We start from the raw sequence: 19,179 nt of genomic DNA, 5'->3' as shown, positions 1-19,179 counted from the left end.
TAACCACGACGAGCTCGAACATGAACATAAGGAAGCTTCTCACCATCTTTGTTTCCATCATTCATGCTCTTCTTAGTAGAAGAGCCTTTGATGTAATTTAACCAAAAATGGAAAAGCAATGTAAGTTATCTTCTTGATGAAGAAAGATTAGTTACCATAAATGGAAGAAAACCTGAGAACCTAGAAGAGTTCTTTTTACCTTCTCCCATTCCTTGTGCTTAGTTGATTTCAGGTTCGGATCTTTGCGTTGGAGGAAAGAATTGAAGATAAGCTCCGGTTGGACTTAGACTGAGGTCGTTCAATCTTCAATTTGGCAAAATTCTCGCTTGGAATTGATGGAACAGATCTTGATTTAGGCGAATCTTCAGCGGCAATAAACACTGAGAGCCTTTGCAGCCCATTCTACTAGGGCAACATTTGTAGGAAATAGGAAATATAGGAGAACAGTTAAATGAATGGCCAAATGTTTCTTGATCTGCTTCGGGAATATCTTGAGAGAAAGAGAGAGGGTGGTGGACGTCAACAGGGGAGGGGCAATGGTGATTGCCAGCAATGTGGGGCTTCCGAAAGGTAATGGAAGAAGATTCTCCCTTCACCCACTTAAGAGGGGTGAGTTGGAATATTGGGATATGCTTAGGGGGAGCGTCGTGGAATATTTGGCGTATAAGGGGCAATCAAGAATTTAGCTCCCACTTAGGGGGGGAGCCATGAAAAAAATTCTTCTACTTAATGTCCTAGTAGTTTCTCTTTCTAATTTTTTTTTTTTCATTCCTTTTATTTGATTTTATATTGTGGATGAAATACCTATAATTTGTTAGGTAACTAACTACCATGATTTTTTTTTTCTTTTTGTACAAAACGGGGTCAAAAGACCCAAAAAACAAAACCAAAACGAAATCAAACTAAAGCACAACTCTTGAGAAAATCCCCTCTGAGGATGTCCATCATTTCCTGCTAGGGAGCATTGAAAAAGACCAGACCTTCTCTTCCAATTAGCCCCTTCTTGGACAACCAATCAGCAACCATGTTATTTTGATGCCTTACATGACCAAATCTAGCATGGCCTTGAGAAACATATAGGCTATGAATTTCAGCAACTAATCTTCCCATCCATCCTTGCTCATTAACTTTTGGGTCCAGTAACCTTATGGCCTTTAGTGAGTCTGATTCTATTTGGAGTGGCCATGCTCCCATATCCAATGCTACTTTTACCCCTTCTTTGATTGCGCACATTTCTGCCTCTACTACATGGCATAGAGGAATCTTGATAGCAAATCCTCCTCTGAACATGCCTACTTGATCCCGGATCACCCCAGCTAATTGAGCATAGCATTCCTTCACATCAAAGCAGCATCCGTGTTACACTTAAACCATCCTCTTCTAGGGCACGCACACCCTAAAACTTCCAACTCTTTACTTGGTTCAAGAACAGAGCTTCGTCATGTTGTCCAAGCTTCCTTATTAGCACGATAAAATTCCTCAATAATGAGCACACTATTCCTTGGTCTGGAGAAATCTACCTCATGGGTATCCCGATTTTGCCATCCCCAAAGAAATTGTAAGGTACTCACAAATCACTCATGCCAATCTTTGCTCCATTTGGCAACAAACCCGCAGATATTGGCATAGAACCATTCCTCCTTTTCACACCTAAAAAACCATATTTGATTACGTGGCTTAATCATATGTTCCCAAATGCTTCTTGCAAAGCAACAATCCTTGAATACATGTAAAACATCTTCCACCTTTGTCATGCAAAGATTGCATTTATGATTATCCTAAAGATGCAAGTGGCGCTTTCTAGCACTAGTCATCAACCGATTCTTTACAACTAGCTAGAAGAAGCTACAAAATCGGTTTGGGGGATGAAGTTTCCAAGAAGTATTCCAGAATTTTTCATCGAAAATGCCATATCTACACTTGGTTTGTTCTTTATCAATGTCTTATATGCTGAGTATATCGAAAAGATACCCAGTGGATGGGATCCAAGACATGACATCAAATACATTGTTATTAGAGGGTAGGGGAAAATCCTTCAGTATGGTGAAGATTTATGTAGGTAGGTGTCCCTCAATTTTTGTTGTCCATTCCACACCATTACCTTCCAAGTATTGATTAACAACTTCCTACTGCCACTGACTGGGAACTGAAGATATCGCATGATCTTCCAAATTACCTTCTATGTCTAACCAGTTGTCACCCCAGAAATAAATGTTTCTACCATCTCCAATTGTTATTCTGCAATATTTTTTTTTAGGGAGACTGGAAGAGCTCATAGTTGAACTTGAAAAAGTTTTGTAGAGAGAGGAAATTCTATGGGCCCAAAAAAATCTAGGAAAAATTGGACTTTACAAGGTGACAGGAATGCAAGGTATTTCCACGTATCTACTTTAGATAGGAGGAAGATAAATAAAATTGAAGGCCTCAAGGGAGAAGATAATCAATGGATTTTTGAGGATGTAGAACTAAAAAATCATGTTGTTAATTATTTCAAAAAGGTCTCTTTAATGAGGACAATATTGATCCAGATCCTTTCCAAATAGATCATAACTTTCCAGTTTTAGACCATAATTGGTTATCTATTCTTGGTAATGAGCTTACTGATGAGGAGATTTACCGCACTGTTCATCAAATTGGTCCATGGAAGGCTCCAGGACCAGATGGTTTTCAAGTTGCTTTCTATCAAAAAACTAGGAGTATTACAGGTATGGATGTTTGCAGGACTGTGGCCAGAACCTTTAATGGAGAGTTGGAGAATAAGATCAATGAAACTTTGTTATTGATTCCCAAAATAGACAAACCTGAGAAGATTACACAATTCCGGCCTATATCTCTCGGTAATGTCAGCTTCAAAATTCTGACTAAGTTAATAACTAACAGACTGAAGGAGTTTGTGCCTAGCCCTTGTTGCTCCCAATCAAGTCAATTTTGTTCCTAGAAGGAACATTCAAGATAATATCATTGTTGCACAAGAACTTTTTCACTCCATGAAGCAAAAAGGAGGAAAAATCCATCAAATGGCTATTAAAATCGACTTGGAAAAGGCATATGATCGAGTCTTGTGGGAATTTATTGCTAATTTATTTTTGAAAGCAGGAGTACCATCCAATCTGGTCGATGTGATTATGATGTGCATTATAGGTCCAACTTTTAGAATTCTTTGGAATGGGAAAGGTACAGAAGAATTTAAACCTTCCAAAGGAATTCAATAGTGGGATCTTTTGTCGCCCTATTTATTTGTCCTTCGCATGGAGAGATTGACCCACTGTATCCAAGATGCACTGGCTGCAGGGAAGTGGATCCTTGGTCATATACGTAAAGGGGGTATGGGAATCTCCCATCTTATGTTTGCTGATGACACAGTTCTTTTTGTAGAAGCTTCCCTAGAGAAAATTACCATTGTAAAGGAATGCTTGGATAAATTTTGTAACGCATCGAGCAGCAAAGTGAGCATAGAGAAAACCCGTATTTTTTTCTCCAAAAATGTAGGGAGCTAGAAAGCAAAGGAGATTGCATAAAGAAGCGACTTCACCATGACAGATGACTTGGGCAGTAATCTAGGGGTACCTATTCAAGTAGTTATCAATACAATATTAACAAGGTATCAGATCGGCTCTCCAGTTGGAAAGCTTCTTCGTTTTCCCTTACGGGACGAATTGTCCTGGCAAAGTCAACTATAATAACTCAACCTTACTACTCGATACAAATAGCTTTGATTCCAAAGGGGTCTTAGGTGAAGTTGAAAAGTTAACTCGAGCCTTTATATGGGGCGAGTCCAATAAAAAAAAGAGGCACATCTTGTGAGTTGGAACGAGATTTGTAGACCGAAGGTGGAAGGCGGATTAGGCTTTAGGAAGCTTCGGGTGATGAATGAAGCCTTTATCATGAAACTCGTTTGGGGGTCAAAAAGCAAGAATTGCCGTGGTCAGCATTTCTACAAGATAAATATGGATAAAAAGGTGTAAACATCCCTGTAAAGTTGCTTCTCCTGATTCTCCATTATGGCGAGCTATCTGCAAAGTTGAAAGTAAAATGAAAGAACTACCATGATTTGTTTGATTTGCATTTAACCTTCATGTGCTTTTCTTTTTTTATTTTTGTAATGTTAGTTGATTTTGTAATATATATTTTTATTTTTGCTAGTGATCCTCATGATTTAATTTACTTATATATATTTTATAAGGATAAAAATATAATTTTTAATAACTTACTTATATTTTAATATGTATGGACATACATGTGAATATGATAAAATAATTCAGAGGTGGGTCTCCACATGGGCCCACACAATATGTGCAAAAAAACATTATTGTTCTTTCGATAGGGAGGTGATCCAAATTCTCATTATTGCAACCCCCACCCCAAATGTTGAATCTTGGCTCTACCGTGGTTTGAGCAATCAAATGAACTCTTCTTGAAGCGCTGGGAGAAGGAATCATCAAGCTTATAGTAGAATCTAATTGCAATGAAGTTTTGGGCTCTACCCAACATATAGGTCCTATGAAGCAGGAGTTAAGAGTTTATCATTTTCGATATTAAGCATTTAATTCTTTATTTTGAGACTCTAACTTTATTCCTAAGCAGACCACCTTGCTTGGAGGGCGAAAAAGCTTTAGTCATATCATGTGCATTAAATATGCATGACCGTCAAATGAAATTTCGGAATTGTTTGATCTGAATTTCGATCGAAATTTCAATTTCAACTGTTGAATCTCAATGATTGAGATAAAATTTTAATTTAATGGTCTAAAATATATTACTTGACCGTTATATGCATTAAATGCTCACCACTGAAACAAGATCCCTTGGAGGGTTTGGCCTTGTGTATGCCGCTTCAATAGGATGGAATTATTACCCAAAAAAAGTAATTTTTTTATTTTTTTCAAACATATAGGGATTTTTGTGGGATCCGAATACAACGTGGCATGCACATAATGCTGTCTGAAGATGTGAATCATGTGATGTTGTTTTGCTAAAGTCAGCATCGGACCCCACAAATGAGGAGTGGGGTCTCACGACTCTCATCGTCACACCGCGCCCTAACATGCGCGCCACACGTGTCTATACAAAAGTTTATCCATTCAGATTTCAAACTTTCTTTTAAAAGGGACGAGATTTCAAACCTTTTTCACGGTGAAAATTCAGATTTCAAACCTGCGAGCTGAAAAAACCCCGGAACCGTTGCATGAATACGAGGCATGGTCGCCACGTTTCATTGTCTTATTGGATGGTTACCACGATTGCTAAAACTACAGTTACAATTTGCAACCGTCAGATTGGCAAAATTTGAGGCACAAGATTCCTCTTTGACGGTTTGACTCAAGCCAGAGAGAATTAGTTAGCTGGAAACCTCTAATCTTTATCTAATTCGATCGGATTGGATTTGGATAATGTTAATGTGGGACCCAGCTGAAGAAGCATGTGACAAAGGGGTAATAAAATAATTTCACGATAGCTGGCGTTTTCGTATTTCAAGTCTCACGCCCTTTCCATTTCAGTTTTACTTTATTTTATCGTTTTCGCTTTTATGCTGTGTCGAACTTCGTCGATATCGATCGATCAAGAGAGAGTGAGAGAACGGAGGTTGTGTAATTGTGTAGTTGGAGCGTTGTGGTTGTTGGGGAGTGCGATTTCGATTTCCCAGTGTTTGGTGGAATAGAGAAAGCAAGAAAGATTGGAGTGAAGCTGAAGGAGCAAGAAAGTTAGGTCATTCTTTCTTTCGTTTCCATAAAGGTTTTCCAAGTTTGATTCGATCGGGAGAGAGAAAAGGATAAGGCATCGCTTCTTGACGAGGGCTTCTTTCCTTTTCTTCGGTTGAGGGTAGATCCACTGCAATCTGGCGACGAATATGCTCAGTTTCCGCTTCGAGCTCTCTTTTTGTGAATCAGTATTCTGTCTCTTGTTGGATTTCTAGGCTTCATTCGTTGATTCTCTTGTGATTTGGCTTCTGGGGAGGGGATTGTGACGTTTTCTGCCTCAGAAAAGTAGTTGATGTAGTAGAGGAGCAGAAAATTGGGTTCCTGTGAATGGTGAGTTTTATTTCCTAGATACTAAATATGTGAAAAGTTGTTATTTTCTGTGGATGAAGGTGGATTTTTCCTTTCTTGTCTAAAAAAGAAAAGTTTAAAAGATTAGATGCAATTTATGGTTGTGGTAGGTATTTGTTATCGGGATAATCTGAAGTTGATCATCGTAAGTGGATTGGTCCGGAGGCATGTATATTGAGGAATTAAAGGAAGGGGAGTTGGGAGAGGAAAGTTTGGTTACTGATGTTTCCCGTGGCGAATTTGCTGTTTTGGATGCAAAAAGGGCTTTGATTGGCGTTGGAGCTCGTTTTCTCTTTTACCCAACTCTGTTTTATAACGTTGTCCGGAACAGGATTCAGGCGGAATTTCGCTGGTGGGACGGGGTTGATGAGGTACTTGATTCCGTTTTCCCTAATTTTATTTCTATGTCCTTGTTTATTTCTTTGTCTCGAAGCTATTTCTTGTGGTAGTTGTATTTTCTGTATCCTGCAATTAGCAATCATATTTGCTTTAGTGGCCCACGAATTTAAGTTTTATTTTCATAGAGAAAGTGGTTGGAAAATTCAAATTTATCCGTTTCTTCTCAAAATAAAGAGGAATGAGAAGGGCTTTGGGTGAGGAAAAAAAATTTAATAATCTAAGAGTCCTAATAATTCAAAACCATGAGTAACAGAGTGAGCGGGTAGAGAGCACGTTAGTTAAGGGATTCATTCCAGGTTTTGATTCCTGTAGTAGATAAGACAGAAACCTAAAACAATGGATCGGATCTGTGCAATTTGTTAATCTTAATGCCAGAATATTCATTTGATCCCCCCCCCCCCCCCAAAAAAAAAAAAAAAAAAAGTAGAAGAAAGAAGAAGAAATCTATAAAATCAAAAGCTGATATCTCATCTCCTTTGATGAGGATTTTCTGCTTGATTCAAGGTTGGCCTTTTTATGATGTGAACAATATGAACCTAATGAAATGATTCAACAAACTTGTGGATGTGCTTCTCGCACAATGGTGGCAAACTCATAGGTAGAGGTAGTAAGTTCGAGGAGGTCTTGGGTTTGAACCTCTGTCCCTCTAGACCTTCCCTCCTCCCCCCATTCCTCTGTGCCTGTGGGCCCCAGTCCTTTTGACTGGTCTAAAATGCCCCCCCCCCCCCCCAAAAAAAAAAAAAAAATTCAACAACTTTACTACCAATAGATGTGATGTGGTTGGAAGCTTGACTATGGAACTAATGTATTATACTCTAGCTTTGGGTGCAAGCTATGATTTCCCATCTTTATTGTTATTTTTGCATTGGGCATCAATTTTGTTGCAAGTATTTTTAATGGGCTTTAGCTACTTTCTCTTTTCTGTTTCCATGCATAAAGATTTCAAGCGTAGGTACTGTTGGGGTGCAGATTACTGTTTTAGTATGGTTTAAGTCAATCCTTTGTTATATCTGGGACATTGTGTGTTAAAAATCATCTTTTTCAGGGTGATCATCAATCTCCTGGAGGATGCTAACAAGTCAATTTTTTCAGTTTATTTTGTTAGGTGCTGTTCCATTTCCTACTGATGTTCCCCGCCTGAAACAACTTGGTGTTGGTGGAGTGGTCACACTAAATGAACCATATGAGACATTAGTCCCCACTTCACTCTATCATGTAATTATTTCTTTTCATATTTTTCCTCATCTTTTCCAAAAGTTAGTTTTTTCTTTTCCAGTTTTATTAAACAAATTCTGCACTTTTGTGTACTTCGAATATGATGTGTACTATTGTTCAAAATATTGATATTGGATTATGCAGTAATGTTTCTAGTTGGAGTAAAATCATTCAAAAACCGACCTTTTTTTTTTTTTTGAAAATTCAAGGGAATTGCACAAGTGTAGTTGAAGAACTAAAAGAGATACGCTGTTGTTGGGTTTTTTCTCACTCGAGGAATGACTGATAATTTTCACAATTGGGTCCTTTTGTAAATTTAGAAAATTTAGAAACCAAAGTGTAAAATAAACTCATACTTGAACTCATACCCCGCGACTTATTTCTGGTTGGTGGATCATAAAAGAAGACGTGGCACCCTCCCAGCGCAGGTGCAAACAAAAATCCCATCCAATTTTAGATGCTCAAGTGAGTATTTAATCAGAAAGTGAGATTCTACTACTTCAATTTATTTTTACTAATTTAATAGAATAAGAACAGTTTAAATTGCAGAGTTGCATCAGTTTTATCAATAATTTATTCTTTAATTAAATATCTATTACTTCAACATTGACAAGTTGTTTCTCTGTGAAAAGACAAGTTAGTAATTTTTATTTTCAAAAGGTATATCATTATGACATGAACAGCTTGCATATTGGTCGTATAAAGCGTTCAATGAATCAGATGATATCCAGTTGAGTAATGGCCTAATGGGTTATCTGAATTCATATCTGATTAGTTTCAAATTGAATGAGGATAATGTTCAGATAATGATTTCCTGAATACAAATAACCTTAAGCAAACACTGATGCAAATAGAATTTGGATTTTTTATTACCTGTTGACATTTTTAATAATAGTATGAGTTGCTTCAAGCCCTTATATTTTATTTCTTTTGCTTGTGGCTATTTTGTAGTACCATCATTATTTGTTGCAGTTCTGCTTGATTAGCTTCATTGCTCATATTAATTAGCTTACTTCTTCTCTTCATATGCTTATTGGGGGGTTCACATCAAGATTTGAGAACTCAATTTCAGAAGCCAACTTGGTGGTCAAAAACCAGGTTGGATGGATATCTCACTGAAATCTTGCTCAGGTGTAATTTGATTTTGTTGAGATCAAAGCTTGGTGAGGGTAGGAAACATAAAATTACAGTGTATTTCCAAGATATACCAATATCATGCCAAGATAAACAGAGACCTTACCACGATCTAACTGAGATCTGAGCAAGACATCTAGAATATGACCATGATATCTGAGATAGTACTGACATATTCAAAGATACGACAGAGATGTCACAGATCTCAGTCGAGGTGGCTAATCCACGGTTTTGAGCTCCATCATGTTTTGGTATTTCAAAAAATGGGGATATTTTTTAGATCGCAGTCCATGATTTATGTAGTAGCCACTCTTCCAAATACATTATATGTCATGATTTGCTGCATACAACCTTAAAATTTGCAGAAAGCCCCCAGCTCCAACCTTTATATGTATATTCATCTTGCAATATCTAGGTTCATGCATAAGTACATGGATAACCCTTACAAGTGCTGTTGGAAATGTCTAGGGAATCCCAGGGTTTATCCATCTAGAGGACCTCCACATTGGATAGGACAATTGATTCAAAAGTTCCCGAAAAGAAGGCTCGGTAATGGTGGATATCATGTGGTGCACAGTCATCTGGGGGTTGTCAGGGAATCAATCTTAGGATTATTGCTTAAGTTTCTTCTGTTTGCAACGTCTTTTGCATGTATGAAAGTTGAAGTTTTGTGAATGGATGGGACCTGTTGAAGTTTGATAGCATTTGTAATATACATCTTCCTTGTGCACCACCACTTGGAGTTTGTTACTGTGTTATTTTATCTTTTCTTTTAAACCTAGTGTTGCTTTAATGCTAGTTGCCATTATGTTCATTTATTCATTTTGTTTTTCTTATTAATTTTTCCAGGCTCATGACATTGAACATTTAGTAATTCCTACTAGAGATTACCTTTTCGCACCATCGTTTGAAGATATATGCAAAGCTGTGGACTTCATGCACAGTAAGTCCTTACTTTCCCGATTTTTCCAAGGCACAGTAGCAATTTTTCATTAGCTTGGGGGGGGGGGGGGCTGTCATTATTAATCAGCAGCTTGGAGAGTAGTACAGAATGGACAGTAGTCACGGTTCCCTGGATTTAAATTGTTGATGGACCATCCATCTAGATCACTTTAGTTGCATTATTTTTTATGGAAGAGCGTTAGTTTATGTTGTCTGGATCAATCTGTAATTTCTTGTCTTCAGTGATCACTTAAGGATCCTACTATTGGAACATTTGGAGTGACCCTAAGTTGCTCCTTGCTTCAAAGAATGGATGCTGTAGTTGTTAGTAAAGGCATCTCTCGGATTGGGGAGAAAATGAATGAACTGACCTTCTATTGGTAGGGTTCTTAAATGAAGGCACTGTCCAAATGACACCTTGGTAGGTGCATTCAGAACTTGATTCCTTTCAGTTGCTCTCCTAAAAGCTTTTTTAAGTTAGGGGAGGAATGGTTTTCAAAAATAATTTGATAAGTGACTTGTCATTGTCTCACTATTTTTACTGCACTTAGTGCTTCTCTTTTGCTCCAAGTGTGCCCATATATTGTAGTGATATAATTTTATTGCTTTTCTTTTCTAAAGAGAATGCTTCCTGTGGGAAAACAACGTACGTTCACTGTAAAGCTGGCAGGGGACGTAGTACAACAATCGTTCTTTGTTACCTGGTCTGTGCTATTTTAGACATCTCTTATACATGTCCAGTTAATTTGGGGTTTCCTGAATGATGGATGAATTTATTGTATTCTACTTATGCAGGTGCAGCACAAAGAGATGACTCCAGATTCTGCATATGAGTATGTGAGATCTATTAGACCAAGGGTGCTTTTGGCATCTATGCAGTGGCAGGTATGATGGTGCAACTGATTCTCAAATCTCACTTCACTTGGAACCAAAATGGCTTCTCTTTTTATTACTTGTGTGTCATGCTGCATGTTATGTCTACGGCGTATTTTGTATGTCCTTACTGGTGCACTCTAAGCAGGCTGATCATTTGTAACAGTCTTAACTTGTTTTGGTTACTTCCTCGCATGAAATGTTTCACATTGATCTGCCTTTGCATCTGACTGGTTTTTGTGTTCGTAGAAGATTCCTCATCTCCATTAAAAGAGTAGATTAAAGGTGGTTTGGTTTTGTTCAAACCTAGAATGTTTCCTGTTTGTAGTTTTCCATAAGAGGTATTCTTGCCAGATGAGAAATTGTTGAAGCCTCACCCACATGAATACAAATTCTGAAGGACTTCAAGTTAGGTTGTTTCATTTTTATGGTTCATTGAAAGTGCCTTAATTGCATCAAGAAAGAAGTGGCTTATTGGCTAATTCTCTGATCAGGGCAGCTTTTAATTTTCAAACTCAGGGCTGCATTTTGAACGTTTATGGAGTGTAGATGGTATAAAAGGTTAGAATAGGCTAATAAACTGCTGTAGTAGCACTCACTTTTCTTATTAACTCTAATTGGGCTGATGAGTTGCAGGCTGTTCAAGAGTACTACCATCTCAAGGTCAAGAATCCATGTGATCGCTCACACTACTTGTATAATCCAGTTGTAAATTCATTAGCTTCCTCAGCCTTGACCAAGGAACTTGCAGCCTTTGATGATGGCTCTGTTGTAGTTGTAACGGAAGCTGATCTTGATGGGTATGATGAGAACTGTGACTCAAATATTGTTGGCAATGAGGTGTGGGCGGAGTTGAACCTGGTCTATAGGGTTCAGTTTGCTGGCCAGGCAGCCCTGGCAAGGTTTTCTTGTCTGTGGCTTCGCTGCCATGCACAACCTAAATTGGCAAGCGAGAAGGTCAGCAGGGAGAGCAGCTGCTCCACAGTAGCTGATAAATTGCGAGGACTTGGTGTGGACATCCATGTCTATTGAGAATTGCTCCTAAAAGTGTAAAGAGATTTCTCTTTTTGTTTTTCAGGTTCTGTTTTATTAGACGGGCAAATAATGTATGTCTTTCTGTATTTGTTGTTAATCCAAGAAATGGAATCTAAGTCAGCTATAGTTTGGCCGAAGGTTGTTGGTCGTTTTTTTCTCCAACCCATCACCAGCTTGAGTTATGCTGAGTTGTAAACTTGTACAAGTTTCGCAAATTGTCTTTCAAGCAACTGGGAATTGAGTTCGGATTTGCTATGTATGCGATGATCATATGCCGAGATTTATGCAAAAGTCTTGTTCTTTATGATCCTGAGGAATGTTTTATGATGTGGAAGCTGGTGGCCTTACCACCATTATTAATGGGTTGCTGAATCAGTTCCCAGACTAGGAGGCCGTTTCAGGTGATTTGGTTAGCTACGAAATTCACTCAGGGTTTTTGCAACAAATTTAATGGGTTTTTGAAGTGTCTGTCACCCCCTCCCTTACATTGCCCTGTGTTCTTCTGCCTCTGTTTCTACATCTCACCAAGACACCGACATCTACGGTTACCTCCAAAGGGAAGAGAGTCCACAAATAATAGAAGCAGAAGCTGAAGGTATTTTGTGATGGGAATCAGAAAAAGCTTCAACTGTTTCGTGTCTTTAACCCTTCCCCACCTGGCCCTCATTTCTGGAAAACTTTCTTTTCTATTTCTCGGACACTGCAAAATTCAAATTCTTCAAAGCTTCAGCTATCTTGTTCAACATGAAAAAGAAGGGAGGGTTGGGGAAAGAAAGGGTTCTACTGCACACGAGTCTTTCTTCTACTCTCTCCCCCAGCAAATACATTGGAATCTCAAGTTGCAACATTCAAGCGAACGAAGCAATGTGAAGAAATGGAGTTACTAATCTGGAGAGGGTAAGCACCCATCACATTCTGATTCCTTAATCAATTTCCATTGAAGTATTCGTCATAACAGGGTTGGCGGTAAGGGTCCTACAAAATGGTGGGGGTTTAGATTGAGACCAGGGTCCAGGTAATTCGGTTCTATTATATATAGAGCTCGAGTCCCTATTGTACATTGTTACTAGGACTCTTGAGTTTGTTATCACATTTTTCTGTTCTACTAAGTTACTAGGGCTTACATGTAGGATTTTGAATTTGAATTGTACAACATCTCTTGTTGAGATTACTTCCCCTATGGCTGATGTGGCTGTTGCCCTTTTTCATTCTAGCCCTAATATGGGTCCTTCACACAATCAATTTCAAGGCCGGGGTTGGCAAAATAATCAAGGAGTTGGTTTTCGCCAGTTGAGTCAACCCCTTGGGTTTAACTAGAGCCTTTTCTTGAATTTGATGTTATCACCTAGGTATTCATCATTGATTTCGATTTATTTGAGTAGTTTTTCGTTTTTTCTCTCATTACACTGGTTTAATGTGTTACATTTGTTGGGACATATACATACACCAATATGGTTTAGATATCAACAATAGAAAACAATGTTACATATTCTATGCATAAAAAGCTAAAAGTAAACCATCACCAATATGACTTCAGTGATTTATAATGCTCCAATCGCAATGGATTTTACTATTAACGACAATACATGATCTTTGCTTTTGCTACTCTCAGTGCCAAGTCCATCTCCATACTGGTATACACAGAGTGATGCTCGGGCAAGATTTAGACAGACTTGGACAAATTGATTGGAGAAAGGAGAATTGGTGATAGATCTGTTCATCATTCTCCATGTCTCCGTGATCTTGTCCCTAATGTGTTCATGGGCAACCATCTCGGAAACTTTATGTTCATGCATTCAATGGACCGAAGATGAAACATCTCCTCTCTCTAGCTCAGCCTGCATTGAAATTCTCCCTTTTAGGTTCAATGATGTGTCAACAAAGAAGAGAAATAAAAGGAAGATAATCTAGTTAGTTAACATACCGATGAAGTGGCAAGATCATTGGAAAGCCTACAGATCATGGAAGGACCAAATATTAGGTCTGGATTACTCTGTAGGTACTCAAGAACTTCTGGATTAATCTCTTGTCTTGTTGCAAAAAAGGCATGGACAAGAAATACTACTCCAGAAGATGAAACCCATCCATTCTTCAAGTACTCCTCAGTAGATGGGGTTGTTCTAGTGTGGTACCACTGGGCCTCAACCAGCATTGCCTTAATGAAATCTGCCCACTGAGACATTAAGGAAAGAAAAAACTAAAATTTCGTAAATTGATGACTACAAGTTGTGGTTTAAAGATGATAGTTTTGCTTTAACAGTGACATGGTATATACCGTTTTCTTCAAGTATGGCAGGATATCACAATCCTGCTCTTTGAGAATGTCATAGGCCATTTCATTAGTGGTGTTGTAGAGAGCTAAGAAAGAAATCTTCATGTAGTCTGGAAGTTTTTCCATTGCTGCTATATCCCACCTGAGACAAAATAAATAGAAATGATCAGCATTAATTGCACTTCATGCCAAACACTCGATTACTCATAAATAGAAAATTTTGAAAAATACATACTAACCTCTCAACTGCGTTAGTGAAGAGCTCAAGTTCTTCGATGGAGCCATAGGCATCATATATATCATCGATTATTAGAACAAAATTCATGACTTTTGTAAGCCAGTTTCTGCAACGATCGTATTGAGGCTCATTGGTGACCCCAACACTAAACAAGAAACTCTCCACAAGCCTGTCCCTTGCGAAGTTCAATTTTGTTCTTAAACCAAGATTTTGCCACCATCTAGATAGCAAATGATTCGATTAGTGCAGGTCCCATTAGTGAATAAAGATTTGACAATAAAATCTAGTTAAATTTATTTAGAAATATTATGTTGCCTTGTCTTCCAGTCTTCCTCATACCTTGATGCAATTCCAAGATCTCTCTGATGTGCTGCTTGCACCCTGTTGAAATCCAGCATGGCCAATTCAAGAATAATTGGATTCATGTCCTCTTGTCCCTGGTATGCATCAATATACCACCTTGTCTCTGCCCTAAGCATCCTCCAGTGTAGGGGAACTTCCAAGGAATGCTTCACTTGGGCCTCTAGATTTGAGTCTTCGTAATCTTCTCTCTCTTCAAGGTGTCTTTTAGTGAAGTCTCTAGCCTCACCCAAGATGCCTTCATCTTCACTACCGAGGTATGAAGCTTCATACAGGCTCAGCATTCCCATACTGTCATCACATAGGTACTCATGAAATTTTCCTTCTCCATCCACGAATCTTCCAAACACATCTGCAATAAACATAAAAGTCTGGTTACATATTATCCAACTAATCAAGAACATATACACAGACCAACCCTTCAACACTACTAGGTACCTTGGGAGACCAAATACCCATGTTGCCTGAGGAGCCTAAAACGAAGGGCAGTTGAGTATAAATCATCCTTGATAAACTCTTCTGTATTACTGTTTTCATATAAGGCTCGCAAGATTTGGTCTATCTCTTCATTGAAGAGGTGTCCCAAGCCCAGCCTTTGCAAGACATCGATCAGCTTGAGCTGAGCCAATGGTTCAATCTCCTTGTGCAGCATAACTTTGACATCTTCTGTAAGATCCTTAATTCTTGAACTGAATGAGTCATTATCCTACACAGATATATAAAGTTAAGAAAACCGACATGAACAAACAAACCGTGAGAACTGAATGATGTCTCCTGCAACTATAGATGATTAATTACCTCATCATAACCGGTATGTAAGGACTCCACGAAATCATAGTCCCAAATGGTTGGTTGGTAGACAATTGATGGCTTGTTATCTGCTTGGGATTGGATACTAGCATTAGCAACAGCTTTGATCTGCAGATTCCATTTTACACTGCATGGAGCTTTTAATACGATTGATCGACTAGGAAATTTTGAAACGGAGAAGGGAGGGTTCAAAGCATGAAGTTGAAGAGCCATTTCCTTAAAATTCTTCTCTTATGCTGCAGTTGTCCTTATGCCCAATACTGTATTAATTTATATACTTGCTGAGTCTTCTCCAGTCTATCTACTGTTCTTTTTCCTCTGTCGACCCTCTCTCTCTCCGCGTAACTAATATTTTAGTTTGTTCCTATTGCAACGATGAGCAAAACCGTATTCCACAAGTTTCGGTAGTCTTTCTCCAGTCTTTTGTTGGTCTTCTCCTGTCTCTTCATTTTTGTTGTTTTTCCCCTTTGTCACGTAACTAATATTTTGCGTTGCTCCTATTAACAAAATCCACATGAAATAAACGATGAAGGCGTGCCTAATGGTCTAATAATTAAACTTTCCTCCATTAAGGCCACCGAATCCTCTAGAGCAGCGACAAAGAATTGCTTGCATCATCACTTAACCTTCTGCTGTTGTGCTTAACGTGGGTCAAAGTTTCACAGGTACACTTCTTTAATCCTTCGGGATACAAAAAAACCAAATTACTTAAGTCTGTTAGGTAAAGAAAAGGAAAGGTGCCCACATTGTTCATGGGAGGAAGGGGAACTTCTTCTGCTTCTTCGTTTTTTATTTTTATTTTCTGGTCTTACTCTGGCTTTGCCACGTTTCAATGGTAGTGGTTAAAAGGAGTCCAACTCGGATTCACATCCTCTGTAATTCCCTTCCTTACAATTCCCTGCAATTCCCATCTAGGATTGTGTCATGTGGCATTAAGTAATTCTATGGTCACCCAATTCAAACTAAATCTGATTTTTATTTAAACCCACCCATATTTTCCTCTCCTCTCTTTTCCTAAAATTTAGAAAAATCCCTGAATCCATGCGATCTTCTCGTTTCTCACCCTCCCTTCTATGTTCATGGCTCTCACCTCGCTCTTCACAGAATTCAAAAAAAAAGCCCTGGATTTGCAGTAGTTTTTTCTCTTCTATGCTCACGGCTCTGTCTTCTCTCTCCTCACAAAATTTAGAATACCCTAGAATTGCAACGAGGATAGAGGTTGAATTGGAGATTAATTTAAATGAGGCAACGAAAAGCTTTGCAATTAGTCGTACAGATGAGGGTTTCATTTACATATCATCTATTGTTGATGATAAAAACAATAAACTTACATCTACACGAGTAGGACTTGGAGATCTGTATTTTTCTTTTTTTCTTTTTGGCCAACACTTGGAGATCTTTACAGAGAGGCAAAGAAAGCATCTAAGTTCCCGGTGATCTCAAGAGTATCAAACTAGAAAATCCTTCCATGATGGTTTCCTCAGCATGGGCAAAACATTGCTTTGACAATGTATCACTTAGCCACAAGTTATAGCTGAGGAGAGAGAATCGCTGCAAATTCAGAGTTTTTTTTTCCAATTTCGTGAAAAGAGATGAGAGAGCCGCGAGCATGGAAGAGTCGAGAGAGTGAGAAACGAGAAGATAGAAGAGATTCAGGGATTTTTATAAATAATTCCTAAATTTCGGGAAGAGAGAAAAGATAGGAAAATGGGTGGGTTTAAATAAAAATCAGATTTAGTTTGAATTGGGTGACCATAGGATTATTTAATGCCACATGGCACAATCCTAGATGGGAATTAATGTTGAGTTATGAGAGGTTAGTATGTATTTTTCAAAATTTTCTATTTATGAGTAAGCGAGTGTTTGGCATGAAGTGCAATTAATGTTGATCATTTCTATTTATTTTGTCTTAGGTGGGATATAACAGCAATGAAAGAACTTCCAAACTACATGAAGATTTCTTTCTTAGCTCTCTACAACACCAGTAATGAAATGACCTATGACATTCTCAAAGAGCAGGATTGTGATATCCTGCCATACTTACAGAAAACGGTATATACCATGTCATTGTGAAAGCAAAACTATCATCTTCAAACGACAACTTGTAATCATCAATTTACTAAATTTTAGCTTTTTCTTTCATTAATGTCTCAATGAGCATATTTCATTAAGGCAATGTTGGTTGAGGACAGTGGTAGCACGCTAGAACAACCCCATCTACTGAGGAGTACTTGAAGAATGGATGGGTTTCATCTTCTGGAGTAGTATTTCTTGTCCATGCCTTTTTCGCAACAAGACAAGAGATTAATCTAGAAGTTCTTGAGTACCTACGGAGTAATCCAGACCTAATATTTGGTCCTTCCATGATCTGTAGGGGCTTTCCAATGATCTTGCCACTTCATTGGTATGTTAACTAACTAGATCTTCCTTTTATTTCTCTTCTTTGTTGACACATCACCGAACCTAAGAGGGAAAATTTCAATGCAGGCTGAGCTAGAGAGAGGAGATGTTTCATCTTCAATCCATTGTTATATGCATGAACATAAAGTTTCCGAGATGGTTGCCCGTGAACACATTAGGGACAAGATCACGAAGACATGGAGAATGATGAACAAATCTATCACCAATTCTCCTTTCTCCAATCAATTTGTCCAATTCTGTCTAAATCTTGCTCGAGCATCACTCTGTGTATACCAGTATGGAGATGGACTTGGCACTGAAAGTAGCAAAAGCAAAGATCATGTATTGTCGTTAATAATAAAATCCATTGCGATTGGAGCATTATATATCACTGAAGTCATGTTGGTGATGGTTTACTTTTATTTTTTTATGCATAGAATATGTAACATTGTTTTCTATTCTTGTTATCTAAACCAAATTGGTGTATGTATATGTCCCAACAAATGTAACACATAAACCACTGTAATGAGGGAAAAAAACGAAAATCTTCTCAAACAAATCGAAATCAATGATGAATACTTGGGCAATGACATCAAATTCAAGAAATGCATCTAGTTAAACCCAAGGAGTTGACTCAAGTAAGATGTCAAGAGTTCAAATCTCCTCGGGGGCCAGGAATTTCAATCTTCTATTAGATATAAGCTCCCTCCTTGATTATTTCGCCTACCCTAACCTTGAAATTTATTGTCTGAAGGACCCATATTAGGGATAGAATGAGAAAGGGCAACAGCCACATCAGCCGTAGGGTAAGTAATCTCAACAAGAGATGTTACGTTGTACAATTCGAAATCGAAATCCTACATGTAATCTGTAACACGTAAGCCCTAGTAACTTGGTAGAACAGAAAAAATGTGACAACAAACTCTCGAGTCCTAGTAAAAATGTACAGTAGGGACTCGAGCTCTACATATAAGAGGTGGTATAGAGCCTGGTCTCTCTCTCTCTCTCAATCGAAACCCCCACCATTTGTAGGACCCTCACCCCCAACCCTGTTATGAGGAATACTTCAATGGAAATTGATTAAGGAATCATAATGTGATGGGTGCTTCCCTCTCCGATTAGTAATTCCATTTAAAATAAATTATATCTTGGGCTGCAAGAGAATTACAAAATAAATATTGTAATTTGTATTGAAAAGTCAAAGTTCAAAAACATTTTATTAATTCTTCCCCCTTAAGCTCATAATTTATAGTTTTTTCTCCCCGGGAATGGGAAGGTATTAAAAAATAATTTATAGTTTGTTGTTTGTAAGAAATCAAAAACAGAAAATTCAAGAAACTCTTTGAGGTTAATTGTGAATACACATGGTAGGAGATTGGAGTCTTGAAAATTAAAAGTCACCTGTTATAATTTTGTTAGGGTAGTCTAAGTTTCTCATTATAGTGGCTTAAATT

The 19,179-nt window shown here is 38.1% G+C and overlaps 1 protein-coding gene and 1 pseudogene across 3 annotated transcripts; one reads left to right on the top strand and one right to left on the bottom strand.

The window, feature by feature from the left end:
- Window positions 1-5,498: 5,498 nt before the first annotated feature.
- Window positions 5,499-12,354, top strand: LOC149029396 (phosphatidylglycerophosphate phosphatase PTPMT2-like). 3 transcript variants are annotated; one of them, XM_089141753.1, is made up of 7 exons: window positions 5,499-6,029; window positions 6,158-6,418; window positions 7,539-7,661; window positions 9,645-9,738; window positions 10,359-10,441; window positions 10,533-10,622; window positions 11,247-12,348. In XM_089141753.1, exons 2-7 carry the CDS (start codon window positions 6,215-6,217, stop codon window positions 11,640-11,642), a joined length of 990 nt encoding a protein of 329 aa, XP_088997879.1. In that variant the 5' UTR covers window positions 5,499-6,029; window positions 6,158-6,214; the 3' UTR covers window positions 11,643-12,348. The 3 variants fall into 3 exon arrangements, with proteins under 3 accessions (XP_088997879.1, XP_088997872.1, XP_088997884.1); XM_089141746.1 differs by having other exon boundaries at window positions 5,499-6,418; XM_089141758.1 differs by lacking the exon at window positions 7,539-7,661 and having other exon boundaries at window positions 5,499-6,418; window positions 11,247-12,354.
- Window positions 12,355-13,081: 727 nt separating this feature from the next.
- Window positions 13,082-15,538, bottom strand: LOC149029395 (terpene synthase 10-like; annotated as a pseudogene).
- Between the last annotated feature and the right edge of the window lie 3,641 nt (window positions 15,539-19,179).

This window comes from Hakea prostrata, chromosome 1 (assembly GCF_041222555.1).
Source record: "Hakea prostrata isolate BN-2017 chromosome 1, UWA_Hpros_2, whole genome shotgun sequence".
NCBI lineage: Eukaryota > Viridiplantae > Streptophyta > Magnoliopsida > Proteales > Proteaceae > Hakea > Hakea prostrata.
This window is presented reverse-complemented; position numbering and strand designations above follow the sequence as displayed.